Source organism: Trichomycterus rosablanca, chromosome 11, assembly GCF_030014385.1.
Source record: "Trichomycterus rosablanca isolate fTriRos1 chromosome 11, fTriRos1.hap1, whole genome shotgun sequence".
NCBI lineage: Eukaryota > Metazoa > Chordata > Actinopteri > Siluriformes > Trichomycteridae > Trichomycterus > Trichomycterus rosablanca.
In genome coordinates this window covers 5645114-5665325 of record NC_085998.1, presented here as the reverse complement: position 1 = coordinate 5665325, position 20212 = coordinate 5645114, and the positions used below count along the sequence as shown (strand labels likewise).

The window sequence follows — 20212 nt, the reverse complement described above, 5'->3', positions numbered from 1 at the left end:
GCTTAATGGATTACTGGCGTTGAGCAAAACACAAGACGGATGTAGAGCTCAGGTAAAACTCCCTCACACACGCACTACAGAAAGGCCCGAGGCTGAACGTTCTGTTGAAGCCACATGAGTAAACAATGGGCTCCTCCTCCAGGATCTGCTGTAGGATCCTTCGCCCAGTTCGTTTGGCAGAAAAGGGTTGGGTGCATGTTCCTCTGTTCCTGTTCCTTCTGTCCCAAAATTATCTGGATCATCATCAGTAAACATACAAGCTGCAGCACCACTCTGAGTCCTGTTCAGCCTCTCATTTATTGACATACACTCATGACATCAAAGCACCTGTTTGCACGTTTCATCCTCGATGGGTATCATCTGAATCTCTGTCGTAATCTTCATCCAGATCTAAACTGCACCTGCAAAAGCTGATGAGTAACATTCAGCACAGTTTCAAGAAAAAGTTTGTGAACCCCCTTGATAGTGAGCGGGAATTCTGCAGTAATTCTGCGTGAAGTTGTCTCATCTTCATCCAGTTTCCAAGAATCCATAAACACAAGCGGCATTAATGAACACGCTGATTCAGCATTCTTAGTCAAGGCTGGAAAAAGTTTGTGAACCCCTGGGCTATAGAATACCTTCAGGTCAGGTTCTCCATTCAATAAAATTAAATGAAATATTGATTGCCAGCACACAAAAATGACTTTTTACTTTCTACAGACCTCCTTATTAAACACATTGATTAACCATGTTTACTACAGGCTGGGAAAAAGAAAATGAACCTCCTGAATAACAGCTTCTCCAGACAAGACAAATTCCTCCCAATACCACAGGATGCTCTTCGCTACAGCAGCTACTTACAGGTGTTTCTTTCTTCGTTCGGGTAAAGATAAATTAAGTGGTTTTATTTTGCATAATTATTGAAGTCGTGTTGGTGATAAAGCTGCAGCTAAGAACAGAGCTGCATTTCTCCTGAAACCATATCAGCTAACTCCGTTCTTATCAGCTCTGACTGAGAGGAACCGTTGTGCTCAACATGGAGAAATAACGACCTGAACCCATGCAGTGTTCATACTGGAACATCTACTTTCATCAGGCTTCTGCTGATGAGACGTTGTAATTCGGGAACATCTGTAAACAGAACCACAGTGAAAGAATCAGGGCTGAATATACACTATATGGTCAAAAGTATCTGTACACCTAAACATGAGCTTCCAGTCCTTGCAGCATTAACAGCCTCGTTTAGGATGGCTTTCCTCAAGATTTTGGAGCATGTCTGCGGAACCTTGTGCTTTTTCAATCAGGAGTGCATTTGTCAGGACAGGCACTGATGTTAAATAAAAATGTTTGACGTATAACAGACACTCCAGTTCATTCCACAAGTGTTTAACTGGGTTAGGGTCTGGTATTAAGAAGACTTCAGAGTCTTTTCTTCCTTCACTGAAGATTTTATGGAGCTCCTTAAACAACAGGGTTGTACTTTTTAATTTTTGTATTTATTGTTTGTTATTTAATGAGTTTTAAAGTAATATTTTATTTACAGGTTGGTCCACTGGCTTCAGGCTTCAGTCCTATAATGTGGGACTTTGCTGTGTTGAAAATTCAGTTTAAATAAAAAACAGCTAATAAAAAATCTTTTGCTTTTTTTTATATTGTTTCATATTTTTTACATTTTTGTGGTAGTTTTTATATTTATTTGTGCATCTAGATTTAGTTTGTAGTTTTTAAAGTCTGTAAAAATTTATATTTAAAATGTTTTCTTGTGTTTCTGCTTGTTCAGATTGTTAATATATATGTATAATTTATATATATTATATTTTTTTACATTCCAACTGACAGTTTTTATATTTTTAATCAGGTGAGTTAAATGTGCTCTCATCTAGAGATAAAGATGTAAATTAGGAAGCAGGAGCAGAACTGAGAAGAACTTCTACACCTTAAACATGTCTATCATTTCCAATTTAACATCATTTAACTATAAATAATTCCTTTTTTATTTGCATCATGATTTATTTAAATAATTTATTAATAATGTAATTGTTAATGATAAATGTATAAAGAATCCACCGTGAGGTGAGAAATTATGTGCCTGTTTTCTGAATTTTTCTATCTGGCGATTCCTCTGGGTGCTCCGGTTTCCTCCCACAGTACAAAGACCTGTAAATTAGGTGAACTGTAACATGTAACTATCTGTCCTTTCATGAATGGAACCAAAGTGTAAAACATGACCCTAAATCCTAATAAATAAATAAATAAATAAATAAACAACCATTTGGCGATAGAGCACTTTGATGGATTGGCACTTTGTTCATAGTATACCTGTCTTGTGCCCAGTGTTACCCAGTGAAACTAAACCCGCTGCAACCTTGACCAGGTTAAAGGCGTTAATAAAGTCATTAATACAAATGAAATTTAATATAATCTTATATTAGAGCAAGAGAACCAGATAAAGACTATGCTGCAATCAAAATAAATTAGAATGGACCAAATACTTACACATTAAAAACACCAATTCTAATGTTTTATATATTTTATACAGCTCATGAAGTTGTAGAACTTCATTAAAAATAATAAAATTGCACGACAAAATTCAAAATGAGACTTCAATCAACAGGTTTTATACATTTAGGAAATAATGTAAAAAGCTTGAGTTGTGTTATAAAAGTCTGAGTGTTACAGAGGAACTGTAGTTCATTCACACACTGCATATAAAAGTACCAGTGTGTGTGTGTGTGTGTGTGTGTGTGTGTGTGTGTGTGTGTGTGGTTTATTTCGGAATGTCAGTAACTCTTTCAGCTTCTCAGTTTCAGATACTGAAAGTAAGTAAGCGCAGTTTGTATTTTCATGATTTCTTAAATTGTTAATTTTTCTGTGACAAACATCTTTGTTAAAAATAACTTTGATGCATTTGAGATCTTTAATGAGTTTATTGTGGGTTTTCTCAAAATCTACTGGGTCAAAAATATACAGACAGCAGCACAGCATGTAGTGGAGCAGAAAGTTCTACATTGTCACTAAACTTTGTGTCCTGATTTCTCACTACTGATTATAACTGTGTACAGCTGTATACAGCTGTGAGAAATCAGTCTGGATGGTAAAATGTAACCCAAGAACCACCAAAAATTTCTGGACACAGATGACACTGTCCAGAGTCAGTCGATCTGGGTTTTAGAAACCAGCTTAAACTGGCAGAAGCCTAAAAAGAGCCCAAAAAGCTTCTCCAGTCATCACGCTTTAGATTTTTGTGTGGCCGTTGCTGGTGTGTCTGTGAGATTGGTTTGGGTTTGGTTTATATTTTTTATAACAGCAAAGTTGTGCTGCTTTGATGTAAAAGTAAAATGTGAATTAATTATAAATACAATATAAAACAATAAAACAAATCAATTTGTTCAGATGGGCGGCACGGTGGCTAAATGGGTAGCACTGTCGCCTCACAGCAAGAAGTACCTGGGTTCGATCCCCAGGTGGGGCATTTCGGGTCCTTTCTGTGTGGAGTTTGCATGTTCTCCCCATGTCTGCGTGGGTTTCCTCCCACAGTCCAAAAACATGCAGTCAGGTTAATTGGAGACACTAAATTGCCCTATAGGTGAATGGGTGTGTGTGTGTGTGTGTGTGTGTGTGTGTGTGTGTGTGTGTGTGTGTGTGTGTCCCATTGAAAAGCTGGGATAGGCCCCAGCACCCCCCACCTGAGACCCTGAATGGATAAGCGGTTAAGACAGTGAGTGAGTGAGAATTCGTTGAGTTCGAGTTATTGTTAATTAAAAAAAAAAAAAGTAAATTAGGAAAAGGAGACAAGTGTGGTGACAGTGAGGAAGAACCTCCGGATTACAAACCCAATTTCCAGAAAACTTGGGCCATTTTGTAAAAAGAATCTGTGATTTGTTCATTCACTTTAATCTTAATTTAATGGACAAACATAGAAAGAAAAAAATTCCAGATTTCCAAAAAATTTTTTTCACTGATCAGTTTTATTGTATTTTGTAAATAAAAACTTATTTAGAATTTGATGCCTACAACACACTTCAAAAAAGTGTGGACAGAGGCATGTTCAGCACTTTTCTATTAATGAGACTTTTTAAGGATTTGGGAACTGAGGACACTAAGTGGTGCAAGTAATTTTATTTTTCCATTCCTGCTGGATAAGAGACTTCAGGTGTGGTTGCTATTGTTTGACTTTCTTCCTCATGATGCACCATACATTGTTAACAGGACAGAGATCTAGACGGCAGACAGGCCAGTTAAGCACACACACTCTGTATCTAAGAAGTCATGTGCAGAATGAGCCCTGGCATCGTCCTGCTGAAGTAATAATGGACACCTTGATGTGTCTCTCTAAAATCCCAATATACGCCTCTGTGTCACTGATACCTTCACACACATTCAAGTTTACCATACCACTTTGCATTGACGACAGCCTGGATGGTCCTTTCTGGTTTTGGCATGGAAAAAACAAGCTGAAATATGGACTTTTGAGACCAGCTCTGGTTAAATGACCTACATGTATGATGTATGGCTGTGTTTGGAGGTTTTATTGGTTTCTGATTAAAGTAAAGTCTCGTTGCTTAGACAAAGTCAATATTACAGTAAAAGTCAGACTGTAAATATTGATGTGAAGTCTCTGTATCAGTACTGTTAAGTAAAAGTTGCAGTAGATAATGAACAGAGGTGAAACTCACACTATGGATTCTGTACATTACAACTTTTCCCATAATATTTAGTTGTTATTGAAATATTAATTTGTTTAACTTTTTACTTAAATCATTAGTTTGTTTGCAGCTTGTTTAAAGCTTAAAAATAAAGGTACAATTATTTTTAAGTAAAACTGGGCTTGGTGTTAATACAGCAAACACACACTCACCTGAGCTATTAGCTGTGTACACAGAGTGTGTGTAGTTACATTAATGACGCGCTACATGCTACAGGCTACAGGATACAGGCTACAGGTGAGGTGAACTTTTTACATACCGTTACAGGTAATGAACATTTCACGGCAGTGTTGGTATTTTATTTATTTGGAAGTTGCTCAGTAATGGTTCCAAGTGACATTTCTGTCAACGACTGTAAAATAGATCTGTACAGGGCTTCCTAAACTTTCCCACTGTAATGCTATAGGCTCTTATGAGGGCAAGCTAGCCCTAATTATATGGACACAAAGAAATCACTTGCTGCGGTCAAATATAATTAGTATGAAACTGTTCCGGTTCTTTATACATTACTAAATGAAACATCTAGTTATTGTCTGTTTATTTTTAAGCCAGTAGATTTTTTAAAATCCCACAATAAACTCTTATAACAAAAAATTCTCTTCATGGATTTTTATAATAGATGCTTACAATCATTCAGTTACAGAAATTCAGTCAACAATGATCTATATGCAAAAGTAGATTTGTTTGTTTGTTGAATTTAACATATTGAACATATGAAACATCAAATGTGGCATGTGCAAAAGTTTTGCCACCTTTAATATTACATATTTTTTGCTTAATTAATGTATTATTTTAAATAATCTTAAAATGATACATTTTGCATATAAATATAAATCAAGCTCTATAATTCCTCCCTTAATGTGTGACACTATGGTTCACCTGTGCAATATTCTGTGCAATATTCAATATTCATATGTGCAATAATAATAATGCAAGCATTTAATTATTTAATTATGTGTAAATAACTTTTTAACTTCTATTTGCAAAATTTTTCTTCTTTTTTTATTTGTTTTAAGCTAGTAGAGTGTTTATTCTTTCTACGTAAATGGGTGCTACTGTAAGAACTGCAATTTCCCTCTGGGATCAATAAAGTATTCTGATTCTGATGATTGATTCTGATATTGTGCTGTAAAATTTGCTGAAATAAGATTTAATATTCAAGATTTTTTTTTCCCATTATAGTTTATGTTCACTTTTCTTTTAGAAATTTACCAAAACATGGAACTTGACCAGGGGTGCACAAACATAATCTCTTTTTCTCCTGTCTTGTCCCCATTCTTATCTAGTGTCTCCTCCTCTCATCCCTCGATCTGTAAATTACAGTCAGAGCAAAAACTCCTGAATGAAGTGATTCTAATAAAACACATGGACCATGAAACAGTAGCTTCTGTGTGTGTTACTACTGGCAAAATAAAAATGAAATGTTTTTACAGTGTTCATGTTGCCACGTCTAAATAAATATCTACATTTTAATACATTTGAATTAGAACTGGCAGAGCGTGTTCACACCGTAGCTCTTAAAACCCCTTTTTTTCCTGTACCAAGATGATGCCCCAGATTAATTACTCTTCTGTGAGGGTTAAAAATCTAATATTCAATGAAGGAGGAAACTTTTCAGACTGGTGCACAGTAACAGAGCTCATGATATAAAGTAGATATGATTATTATTTGCACTATATGAGCAAACTATTAAGTTTGGGTGTTTTAGCCACCCTAATTATCAATTAGATAAAATAAATAAAATAATTTCAAATTTGTGACAGTTTGGGGGAAGGCCCTTTCCTGTTCCAGCATAACTTTACTCCTGTGCACAAAGCAGTGTCCATAAAGAACTGCCCTGATAACAATGCTTTAAAGGAAAGCCAGTGGCTTGCACAGAGCGCTGACCACAACCCCATTAAACATCTTTGCCATGAATTGTAATGTTGGTGGCAAGCTAGGCCTTCAGTACATGACCTTAAAATGCTATATTAATAAACTGACAAATAAAATTCAGACAGACTCCAAAAGCTTGTTTTTTGCATTCCTAAAAGAGTAGAGACTTTTATAGTTACAACTGGAGGAGGAAGGACTTGTTTAGGAAATGCAATTATAATAACCCTGGATTACAAATGTAAAAGGGTCATTGGATGCTCCAGTTACCTTTTCAACCCAAACCCCACCCTAGTAACTCGGCTTCCAGCGTAAAACCATGAATGATGTATTTAACTCATGACTTGCAATTGAAACAGGCTGTTTTGTGGGCTGCAGCAGTCAGTATTGCTGCTACAGTAAGGGTTCAAATACTTTTTCCAGCCTAGATTGTAAACAATGAATTAGTTTGTTAGGAAAAACAGATAAAAAGTTGAATAAAACCTGACTGATGTGATTAGTGATATAGCTATATTCAGGATTTAAGTGTTTAATAACAATTCAATGCAGAAATCCAGCTTATTACAAAGGTTCACATTCTTTTTCTGGCAACTGAAATAAACTCAAAAACTCTATTTTATTCCCCAGGTTTTTATATTTTAATAAGAAATTAACACAAACACGCACACTGAATAACAATCGACCGGCATGTAGCTAAATATATACAAACATATTATTACAACATCAACACAATTCTTTGTTGAAGTGAGAACACACAGACACATTTTAAATACACAACTACACACACACACACACACACACACACACACACACACACACTCTCTAGCGTAAACTCGTAACAGGACTGAGGTGATGAACAGTGACTCGTTAGCATGACGCCATCAATCAGATTAGCCTTTTAGTGTAAATTCTGGTTGTTTCGAAGGCTTTGATGTAATAAAGTCATTAGAGCCCCCCCCACCCTTAAAAACAGAGGGTGGGGGTTGCTAGTGCAAAGTACTGTATGTAAATAAGTGACTATAAGCTTTAACTGATCAACTGATCCTAATGCCACCATAAACAATACACACAAATGTTAGCATCAATGCTACATCATTGTGTTTCCAAGCTCAAATTTAGCTTCATTTGGAGAGAATTTAGCTTTTGTGGATTGTTGGTAGTGTTATGTTGTATAACATATTACTTATAAGTTATTAGTTAATTTGTTGATTGCTTTTCTGGCATTTAACTGTTTATGTAATTAGCTTATTATGTCATTTTAATATTATTACAATATCTATTTAGCTATCCGGCTAATTCACAGTCAAGAATAGGCTGTTTGTAAGTACTTTAAATCATTGTATTTAGATCAGTGAAATCCTTTGGGTTGATATTTGGCAAGATATTAAGTCAACAAATCAAATAAACTCAATAGCTAGGGTTAGGTAATTAGTTAGCTTGCTAAATGTATTCATAGATCAACAGAAGTTACTTTATAGTTGTATTTAATGATTTAACTAAGCTATAAAAATGTTAAATATATGTAAATAGCTATAGTTCTAATTATATATTAATATTACTCATAGATATGTAACTTTACTGATATTCTCTGTTTTTTTGCACAATGCTACTATCTGCACTTCTGCTAGATGCTAACTACATTTCGTTGCTTTGTAACTGTACTGAGCAATGACAATAAAGTTCAATCAATCAATCAATCTATCTATCTATCTATCTATCTATCTATCTATCTATCTATCTATCTATCTATCTATCTATCTATCTATCTATCTATCTATCTATCCATCCATCCATCCATCCATCCATCCATCCATCCATCCATCCATCCATCCATCTATTAGTGAATTTACACCCAGTTTTTTTTGGATTTTCAGACAATCCACCACCAAGATCCGGATAAAACAAAGCAAAGAAATGCCTTACACGAGATTCATTTTTAGCTAGCATTATTTAGCTAGTTAGCTGTTAGATATTTATGTGTGGTTGTTTAGGGTTTTTGGCTTTGCTGGCATTAGATGTCTTGCATTTGCACTTCAGAAACAGCCATTTGACCAATAAATATATTTTGTTTGTTTGTAAAATCATACATCTGAATAAATTTCGGGTAAATATTGTAAACTGAATGTAAGATCAGCATATGCTTAGCACTTCGTAGCTATAAGATCTTTGCAGTGACACAAAAAACAAAGGCGTTTAAATGATAAATAAAAGCCAAAATGTTAACTTTTACCACAGTTTTATTTGTATACTTTAGATTAAAAACATCTTAAAATATGGACATAATTTAAAAAAGAAGAGATAAACAATTAGCAAACACATTACCAAAGCTAAGAGCTGCTAAGAGCTGACACTGTGTGCGCACGTAATGCTAAAAAATATTGGCGCTCTGCTGTAACACACAACTGTAACGCAGCGATGCAGTAACCTCGATTTTCACACACACACACACACACACACACACACACACACACACACACACACACACACACACTCTCTCTCTCTCTCTCTCTCATCCCATAATAATCCCAGAACACAAAAAATGAAAAAGAAAAAAAAAGATATATTAATATTTCCCTTCATAAATAATGGCTTGCGCCCCTCTGCTACAGTGTATTTACAGTCTTACAGGTGGAAAATCAACAGGGATTATTTGCGTCACGTCCGTGTGTTTAACAAAAGATCAAAGGTTGGCCGAATGGATTTTTGGGTTTATAAGTTCATAAGGTTGGTGTTTGCACACAGGAGGGTGTTATCAGTGCCGAATCAATACGACTCGAACAGGGGGTAGACGACGGTTCAGAAGGCACGTTTTCAACGATTGTTTAAGTGTGTAATAGGCAGGGTACAGTACCATTCAAACTGGGTGGAGTTAGCATACGTAGCTTTACATTAAAATGTTGATATAAACTCAGAGAAGTCCTGTGGCTGTCAGCATTTCTAGCATCCAAAAAACCAGCCAAAAAGTTCTACGAGGCATTAAGTACGGATCTGCTGTAGAGAGTTTGGTAGTAGGCACCTGATTCGATCCCGGAGGGTCCTGCACTGTCGTAGATCTGCTTGGGGGCAATGGGTGAAGAAGCAGCGAATCCGTTGTAAGCCATGACATGATCCTGATATGACTTGAGCTCCATTTTCTGCTCATTGGACATCAAATTGGTGATGGAGAACGGGTGGTTGAAGTTGTACTGTGGGTCCATGGACTTCAATTGGTCATTTTGAAGATCCATGTGGTCCTGGATGGAATTGGAAAGGAGGTGCGGACTTGACATGGTGTCTGAATGTAGGTGTGACCCGGAGCCGGGCATCGAGGACGCGATGCTGGTTTGAGATGGAACATCGAGCGCTGCCATGCCCATTTGTTGTTCTTCATGATGGGAAACATCGGACTGGGCTGAATCTGCACCGTCTGAGGAACCTGTCACAGGGCTGTGCTCTTCTTGAAGCCCTTCACTGTTTCCGTGTTTGCCATTGGTACCATCTTGAGACTTTCCGGCTCCCTTCTTCCCTGGTTTTTCATCAATCTTGAAGCGCTTTTGACGCCTCAGATAGCAGCCATTTTCAAACATGTTGCCAGAGTTGGGGTGCAGCGCCCAGTAGGAACCTTTCCCAGGTTTATCGGGGGAACGGGCCACTTTAACAAAGCAGTCATTGAAGGAAAGCGAGTGCCGGATGGAGTTCTGCCAGCGCTGCTGGTTCTCACGGTAATATGGAAACAGATCCATGATCCACTGGTAGATCTCATTCAGCGTCAGCATCTTGCTGGAAGACTGCTGGATCGCCATGGTGATCAGTGAGATGTATGAGTATGGCGGCTTGGCATGGGTCAGGGAGCGTCGGTATGGTTTTGGGACTTCTTTAGCTCTGTTCAGAGCTGGTGGAGATGAATAGCTGAGCTGAGGGATGGGCTGGTTCATGCTCTGGTAATGGGAAATCGGGGCAAGCGATGAGGTGGGCGGGTTCAATTGGTTTAATGAGCTGGTGTTTAAGGAAGTGCCCAGGTTCATATGATTGGTGGCTCCTCCTATGGCGTTGAGTCCTGGGTTTGTGTAGCCCATGTTCATGCTGGAGTTGGAGCTGACTGGGTTCAGGTTGATGTACGTGTTCAGGCTGCTCACTGAGTTCATGGCACTTGGAGAGGAGTACATCTAAAAAGAAATAATAATGATAATTTATATAGAGAAATAATAATTACTGCAGGCATTGTGATCGAATTTAGATTTTATATTCTGATTTAAGATGTTAAGAAAACAACCAAAAACATGTATTAATTTATAATATTTATAACATTTTAACTAAGATAAGATTAAATAAAACAAATACAGAATATATTTACAGAAATATGCAAATATTACAAATATTTTAAAAGCCTCCTGCTTGACCATTAAATTGGCAGCATAAAGAACATTTTGAGATGTAATAAACTAAATACTAAGATAATCACATTTCATTATTTAATGATCATTGTGTAGTTTTAAAAAAGTGGCTAGTAAATAAAAATACAAGTTAAACATTAATTTTTAAATTAAAACCTAATCAATTAAATTAATAGTTGTGGTGGTGTAATAGGTGTAAACACCCTAAATTATTCATAAATACACTTCAGATCATGTTTTTATTTGTTTGATTAACTGTTGCATTTTTTAAACAAATTTTAATTTATATGAATTTGATCCTAGACTTTATTACAATTTACAGTGTTTCCTGTGCAGACTTTTTGCTATTTCTAATATTCACATGAACTTTAAGTTTATTTAGTTTATTTAATCATATTTACAGACAAAAGAGGAAATTAATTGTTATTTAAAAAGTTATAGGAGTATAATACAAAATTAGAATTACATTTCGGATCCTTTCACTCCACATTTATTTGTCTGTTGAGTTTTTAATTTTATTTACAATAATTTAACCATAAATAATAAATGGTTCTGCTTTTGTTTTGTCGCTTCGATTAATAAACATTTATACTTTGGCAATAAATTCTAACAAAAATGTAAAAATCCCGCGATTGTTCTACACATTTTACACTTTTTTAAACTAAAAGCAGTTTTTTCACTAATATAAAAATACGATTAACAAAAAAACACTTTTTTTCGTTTCCAATTTGTTAATTTCGTTCATTTAAGCTCAAATGAAACGATGTTTAAATGTTCCCTTAAATATCACCTGTTTCATCTATTAAAAACTAAAAGTTTTTTACTTATATTGGAAACAGTTCCTAGTAAAAATAAAACATAATTTATTATTTATTTATTAGATGAAAAGTGTAAAGAAGAAAATAAGCTGTAATTGTTTTATTCAAGCGCATTCAAATTTTATATAAAAAAATAAACTAAATAAAAAATGTATGTATTAAATAATAATAATAATAATGCCCGGCTTGCTATGTTCGCTTTAATGATGAATAATAAAGTGAATAAATGTGCGATCATTAATCAGACTTAATCATGATGATGGTGAGTGTGTGTGTGTGTGTTTGTGTGTGTGTGTGTGTGTGTGTGTGTGTTTGTGTGTGTGTGTGTGTCTCACCTCGCTGGCTTCACTGTAGTATCCGCTCCAATCCGACATGTCATGAGTTTCCATCTTCACAGAGCTCAACATTCCCAAATAAAAATCGTGTTTTATTTAGGAAAGTTTTTGTGCCTCTCAGTCTGTAGAAAAAACTCACTCAGGTCCGGTCTGATATTCAGAGGAAAAAAACTCCAGGAATCTCGAGTTCGGTAGAAAATTCACTTTTCTTCTTGCTGTTCCTCTTAATCAGATGTAAAAGTCATGATTCGAATCTTCAGTTTATTTCTGAAAGGCTGCAGAATAAATCCAGAATAAAGAACAGAAGCATCCAGCTGGAGCTGCTCCTGACAGGCTGACTGGGAGTGAGTGAGTGAGTCTCGGGGTGAAAGTCCAGCGCATTTTAAACTCAGGTAAAAAAGACCACACCCCCTTTGAAGCTCATTTGCATATCACCATCATCACCTTCCTCCCCCTTTCAGAAGTCAGGATTCAGGATTGAAACCCGGATTAGGCGCTCTTGCCCCCTGCTGTTCTGTTTATTGGCATCAGACGTTAAAAAAAAGTCAGAAACATTATTAGTTTGTTCGAATCAAGTGAAATTTTTATATTCATACTAAAATGTTTGGTGCTCTGGTCTATTTATAATGTCAGATTATAATAATAATTACTGTGTATTATAAGCTCAATGGCATCACACATTAAAATACATCAATAAATCATCATAAATTTGTTTTATATAGACCCAAAACCCCATTACATCCATTAAACATAAAAAAAACTTTCCTAACTAAAGAAAACCTTCCTACACCTTTAACATGTATCTAAGACTGTAAAGCTGTTCAACTTTATTTCCCCTTTTATTCCCCTAAAACTGTTTTACATAAAGAACTTATTTTATTGTTCATTTTCACACTAAAATGTTTTCCAGCACTCTGCAAACAACACACTATAAAATAATAAGTTTAGAATAAAATACTAAATAAAAGAGTATATTTCATTTTCAATCACAAACTTTAAACTGTTGTATAAAAAAAGTACAAAATAAACATGTGAAGTGTCAAACACAACAGAACACTGACCGGCTGTAAAATGGAATTAAAGATGTTGGAAAAAATACATGGCATAAACATTGAAAAAAATACTTTCTACTAATTAGGCTGTAATTGTTTTATAAAACGACGTGAAAAAAGTAAATTTAGTTTTACGAGACAAAACAGACACAAAACAGAGACAAAACAGATCTTAATAATCATTAGTGGAAAAAAATCCAGGAGAAGTCCAGGAGAAATAAATAAATAATTAGTTTTAGAAATAAATCCAATAAGATAAAACAAACAGAATGTCCATAAAGTCATGAATGTGTATGTACACGTATATACAGTGCCTTGCAAAAGTATTCAGCCCCCTTGAACTTTTCAACCTTTTGCCACATTTCAGGCTTCAAACATAACGATATGAAATTGTAATTTTTTGTGAAGAATCAACAACAAGTGGGACACAATCGTGAAGTGGAACGAAATTTATTGGATATTTTAAACTTTTTTTAGAAATAAAAAACTGAAAAGTGGGGCGTGCAATATTATTCAGCCCCCTTGCATTAATACTTTGTAGCGCCACCTTTTGCTGCGATTACAGCTGCAAGTCGCTTGGGGTATGTCTCTATCAGTTTTGCACATCGAGAGACAGAAATTTTTGCCCATTCTTCCTTGCAAAACAGCTCGAGCTCAGTGAGGTTGGATGGAGAGCGTTTGTGAACAGCAGTTTTCAGCTCTTTCCACAGATTCTCGATGGGATTCAGGTCTGGACTTTGACTTGGCCATTCTAACACCTGGATACGTTTATTTGTGAACCATTCCATTGTAGATTTTGCTTTATGTTTTGGATCATTGTCTTGTTGGAAGATAAATCTCCGTCCCAGTCTCAGGTCTTTTGCAGACTGCAACAGGTTTTCTTCCAGAATGGTCCTGTATTTGGCTCCATCCATCTTCCCATCAATTTTAACCATCTTCCCTGTCCCTGCTGAAGAAAAGCAGGCCCAAACCATGATGCTGCCACCACCATGTTTGACAGTGGGGATGGTGTGTTCAGGGTGATGAGCTGTGTTGCTTTTACGCCAAACATAACGTTTTGCATTGTGGCCAAAAAGTTCGATTTTGGTTTCATCTGACCAGAGCACCTTCTTCCACATGTTTGGTGTGTCTCCCAGGTGACTTTTTATAGATATCTTTGAGAAATGGCTTTCTTCTTGCCACTCTTCCATAAAGGCCAGATTTGTGCAGTGTACGACTGATTGTGTCCTATGGACAGAGTCTCCCACCTCAGCTGTAGATCTCTGCAGTTCATTCAGAGTGATCATGGGCCTCTTGGCTGCATCTCTGATCAGTCTTCTCCTTGTTTGAGCTGAAAGTTTAGAGGGACGGCCGGGTCTTGGTAGATTTGCAGTGGTCTGATACTCCTTCCATTTCAATATGATCGCTTGCACAGTGCTCCTTGAGATGTTTAAAGCTTGGGAAATCTTTTTGTATCCAAATCCGGCTTTAAACTTCTCCACAACATCTCGGACCTGCCTGGTGTGTTCCTTGGTCTTCATGATGCTCTCTGCGCTTTAAACAGAACTCTGAGACTGTCACAGAGCAGGTGCATTTATACGGAGACTTGATTACACACAGGTGGATTTTATTTATCACCATCAGTCATTTAGGTCAACATTGGATCATTCAGAGATCCTCACTGAACTTCTGGAGTGAGTTTGCTGCACTGAAAGTAAAGGGGCTGAATAATATTGCACGCCCCACTTTTTAGTTTTTTATTTCTAAAAAAAGTTTAAAATATCCAATAAATTTCGTTCCACTTCACGATTGTGTCCCACTTGTTGTTGATTCTTCACAAAAAATTACAATTTCATATCGTTATGTTTGAAGCCTGAAATGTGGCAAAAGGTTGAAAAGTTCAAGGGGGCTGAATACTTTTGCAAGGCACTGTATGTATAGTTTTATATATTCACACACACATGCATATGTACGTATGGACGTGTATATATTGTATGTGTATGTACTGTATATATGTTTACATATGTGTATATACTGTATATATGCACAGATAGCTACACCGGCCCACCTCATGGTGCAATAATACTCGCCACGTTATCATTTTTATTAATATTTAATTATATCTATTTAATTTCTAATTTTAAATCTATACTTGTAACTGTATTATCCTTGAAACTTTGTACTGCAAACTGTCTTTTTTAACTGTATACTTGCACATGCGTTTATTTATTCATTCATTCATTCATCTATTTATTCAACCTCACATGTGGTGTTGACTTGCTACAGCTATCCAATACTTGTAAAATACAGGTATCTTGAAGGTATATGTTCAGTTCTGTATATCTGTACTGTTATTTGTACGATGTTCTTTGTTTTATTTCGAATTTAATTTTTTATAGTGTGTACTTTCACAGATCTATCTATCTATCTATCTATCTATCTATCTATCTATCTATCTATCTATCTATCTATCTATCTATCTATCTATCTATCTATCTATCCATCCATCCATCTATAAAGTAAAACAAAAATAATTCTAATAAAATTGTTCAGTGTTTATTTACATTAAGTTTTATAACCCTAGTTTATATGTTTCTATAAAATATTGCACATAACCTAATCAAACAGCTCTGATCAAATATTACCGATAATATCTATTGATATTTGGTAAAGAGTAAAAGAGAAATCTGCATACTGGTGGTCATTGGATTTTGGGATTTTTTGGGTCCATGTGAGTAAATGATCCTGATCGCGCGCCCTGTGTCCCCGAATCCACATCCTCGCGCTCTCAGACTGAATCTCATCTCAATATCAATTGCGTTTCCTCTAAAGACTAATGAATGGTCGTGTAATGGAGAAGATCACAGGGGGGTCCGACAGGATTAATTTGTTAAGATGGGGGGGACCCTAAAAAGTCTCGTGCACCTGGTTGGTCTGTATGTCCATGACACTTGCATAGCCTACATGTGCGCGTGCGTACAGTTTATAGCAAGCAAACACACACACACACACACACACACACTCACGCACAATAATTGTTTGTTTGTTTACTAGGATTTTAACGTCTGTATGTTTTACACTTTGGTTACACTCATGACAGGAACACAAGGTTCACAAGGTTATATCGAACACAGTCATGGACAATTTAGTGTCTCTAATTCACCTCACTTGCACGTCTTTGGACTGTGGGAGGAAACCGGAGCACCTGGAGGAAACCCACACAGACATGGGGAGAACATGCAAACTCCACATAGAAAGGACCCGGACCACTCCACCTGGGGATCAAACCCAGGACCTTCTTGCTGTGAGGCGACAGTGCTACCCACTGAGTCACTGTGCACACACACAATAAATAACTGATATAATAATTAATAAAATAATTATAAAGGGCAGTTGTAGCCAAGCGGTTAAAATACTGGACTAGTAAGAAGAAGGTTTCTGGTTCAACCCCCACCACTGCCAGGTTGCCACTGTTGGGCCCTTGAGCAAGGCCCTTAACCCTCAATTGCTTGGACTGTGTACTGTTAGTCACTTTGGATGAAAGCGTCTGCTAAATGCCAAAATGTAAACCTATAAATACTTTACTTTCCATGTGAGGAAACTTCTCTTGAACTCCCAAAGCTACCAGTTTCATATGAGCTCATTCTGAGCTGCTTCATGTTAGCAAATCGTCTAAAATGATAAAACTTTAGAGTAAATTTTACTCAAATCAAATTCCAACCATAAACATCCCGTCAGCTTGAACCAACCTGGTCCTCTGTCTTCTCGGATATCTCACAACAGCATTGCGATTCTACCTGCAGAACTGCCGCTCACTGGATTACTTTTGTTTTGTTTTGTTTGTTTGCAGACTTGACATGAAAACCCCAGCAGATCAGCAGCAGTTTCCAATAATCTCAAACCAGCCCGCCTGGCCCCAGCAATTATAAAAGTTCCTCAGACCAGATTTATTTTCACTTAGATGTTTGATGTAAAGGTGAACTTAAAATTGATCCACGTCAGTATAGGATTTTTTACATTTATACATGATACATAGTTGAGCAGGTGTACAAGTGTTCCTAATAAAGTGACCAAGTGGTAAATATACAGATTTACATGTACAGGTTTCTTTATTTACATTTGAGGCATTTAGCAGCCAATTTTACCCAAAGCGACTTACATTATTCTTGAATACAAGTTGAGTAATTTGAGGGTTAAGGGCCTTGCTCAGGGGTTCCCAACAGTAAAAACCTGGCAGTGGTGAGGTTTGAATTAGCAACCTACTAATTTCTAGTCCAGTATATCAACTTCCGCTACATTTCATTTCATTTGTAGACAGGTACACTGGAGAATGGATTTGGCTTCTACACCGTCTTGTGCACTACACACATAATAGAAAACAATCTGCACTGTTGGTGACATGCGTAAAAGAGGCTTTTCCTCTCCGACTCGTCCTGTACTGCCTTGTAAATGCCCCCATACACACTGTTCTCTTCCTGCAGTCTGGGTGCATCGTTCATTAACACCTCAATAATTAGAGAACAAAAGCACTAATGGGTCACTAATGGAGGAAGCAGGAGATTTAAAGTCTCTCTCACACACACATACACACACTCACACACAAAATGCACATACTGTATCATGTTAAGTGGATCTCAATACACAATTAGAATAGCTCATTATTAGAGGAAGGTTCCCTAGGGGATTTTCAGATAATAAACATGACCTCCAGAAGATACGCTTCAGGAGCAAAAGTGTGTGGACACATCCACTTATCCAAACACATGAAAGCTTATATAAAGTCGGTGCTCCTTTGCTCTGAAAGAGTAGATACTTATACTAGACTTTGAAACGTGACAGGGACTGATACAGGGTATGAATCTGTTAATGTTTAAATTCAGCTTTTATTGTTAAATGGGGTTGAGTTCAGAGCTCTGTGCATAGGTGTCAAAATTCTAAGTTCTTCATTACCAAATTCACCAAACCATTTCTTTATAAGGCTAACTTTTCGCCCGATGGCATGGCCATGCTGAAACTTTCCCAAACTGCTGTCATAAAGTTGGAGGTACACAGGTCTTTATGATCATTACATTATAATTTCATGTTTTATTAGCAAAACACCCCAAACCAGATGCCAATCCCTCACAGGGCCGCTGTCATTCCACCTTCCTCAGACAGAGCCAGTCATGTCTGTATGTAGATGCCCTGGATCCAAGCGGTAGTGTTTGTTTGTTTATTAGGATTTTAATGTCATGTTTTACACTTTGGTTACATTCATGACAGGAAGGTTCATCAGTCTTGGACAATTTTGCATCTCCAATTCACCTGACTGCATGTCTTTGGACTGTGGGAGGAAACCGGAGCACCCGGAGGAAACCTACGAGGACACGGGGAGAACATGCAAACTCCACACAGAAAGGACCCGGACCGCCCCACCTGGTGATCGAACCCAGGACCTTCTTGCTGTGCCAAGCGGTAGTGAGCTAAGTGTAATTCATGGCTGTGCCACCTGAGCGGCATATGCCATTTATTGGACTTTTTTAACCCTGACCCACACAAATGTTCTAATTGTAAAGTGCTAAGAAAAAGTATTTAAACCCTTTCTGGTTGTCCCTTTTACTGTATTTTTATCCCACTAAAAGATTTCAGATCATTTAACACGGCCTACAGCATCCCCACACACTAACGTATGAAATCAGTCACATAGCAGTTTTATTTTCACTTAGATGTTCGATGTAAAGGTAAACTTAAAATTGATCCATGTCAGAAGGATGTTATTCATTGTGTTGCTGCTACACGACTGACTGATTGAGCAGGTGTACAAGTGTTCCTAATAAAGTGACCAAGTGGTAAATATAAAGATTTACACGTACAGACCCTTTTCTGATCCAACAAGAACATACTTTCTTTCACAAAGCAAGCTCCATAAAGACCTGAATGAGTTTGGTTTGGAGCAGCCATTGAATAGCTTTGAGATGAATAATCCAACATCAGAACCTGACCTTAAAAATGACATCAAACAATCTCATGGTCAGGTGTCCACATACTTCAGGTTATGTAGTGTATCTGTCAGAATTGCAATATGTTGATGGTGTTTGAATAATGGTAAGATCAGAGGACAGTGGGGGTCATTTTAAAAGCTTCAGCTTGAGTTCCTTAAATTACACTACATAGCTAAAAGTATGTAGACACCTGATCATGAACTTGCTGGACATCCCACTCCAAAATCATGGGCAATGACACAGAGTTTCCCCCTCCCTTCTTTGCTGCTTTAACAGCCTACATGTCAAAAGTGTATTTGTAAGATCCGGCTCTCAATTTCCTTTCCAATTCATCCCAAAGTTGTTCAGTTTGGGTTGAGGTTTCGGGTTCTGTGCAGGCGGCACAATTGTGCCCACCAAACACGTCATCCAACATCGGTGCCTGAACACCAAATTTTATAAAAGTAAAAGTATTACATTAAAAACAGGAGCGTTCAGGTGCTTTAGGGCTACATTTATTTTAAAAAAGCATTTAATTTCCTGCTAAAGAAAATTAGCTTAGCTTTATATATATTATACAAACATTTGTGTGAAATGTTGAAGGTGAAAAGCAGGTCGACTTTCTAAACTGAAATACAATCTGAGATACGATTAAACAAAACAGCTTTATACACACAAACTCATCAGATATCAGATCAGATATTTATGTTTATCTAACAGAATTAAAGAAATGAAGGTGAACCATCAGGACATGTACGAGAAAAATAATTAATAATAACAGAAGATTCTGTACTAAATAAAACATCCAGACTACAATAATAATTATAATGATGTAGAAAAACAACTAAAAGAGGTGGAATATAAAACACACTATAGGCTAACACTTGAATAAAAAAAAAGAGATGTGGATTAAATACAATAAGGTGAATTAATCTTAGAATACACAGCGTTGATGTTTACTGTAAGCCATGTTTATATACGTTCTATAATATAATAATAATAATATTATACAGAATAAATTCAGCACGTGTCTTTGGTTTTCATTTCTGGTATCAAATCTAGAGAATTGCACATCCATAATAACCATTAAAAGCAAAACATTTATAAAATCTACATACAGACAGTAGAAAATATA

General features: G+C 36.5%; 1 protein-coding gene across 1 annotated transcript; it reads right to left on the bottom strand.

Moving 5' to 3' along the window:
• Window positions 1-7174: 7174 nt before the first annotated feature.
• Window positions 7175-12423, bottom strand: foxa3 (forkhead box A3). The gene is made up of 2 exons (XM_063005023.1): window positions 12087-12423; window positions 7175-10705 (listed from the first exon to the last, which is right to left on the bottom strand). Exons 1-2 carry the CDS (start codon window positions 12156-12158, stop codon window positions 9527-9529), a joined length of 1251 nt encoding a protein of 416 aa, XP_062861093.1. The 5' UTR covers window positions 12159-12423; the 3' UTR covers window positions 7175-9526.
• Between the last annotated feature and the right edge of the window lie 7789 nt (window positions 12424-20212).

Excerpts from the sequence above, each read along its gene's own strand:
- foxa3 (XM_063005023.1), bottom strand. The coding sequence starts at position 12,158 with ATGTTGAGCTCTGTGAAGATGGAAACTCATGACATGTCGGATTGGAGC. Across the intron at positions 10,706-12,086 it reads ACTACAGTGAAGCCAGCGAG|ATGTACTCCTCTCCAAGTGC; the intron begins GTGAGACACACA and ends ATTTCTTTTTAG.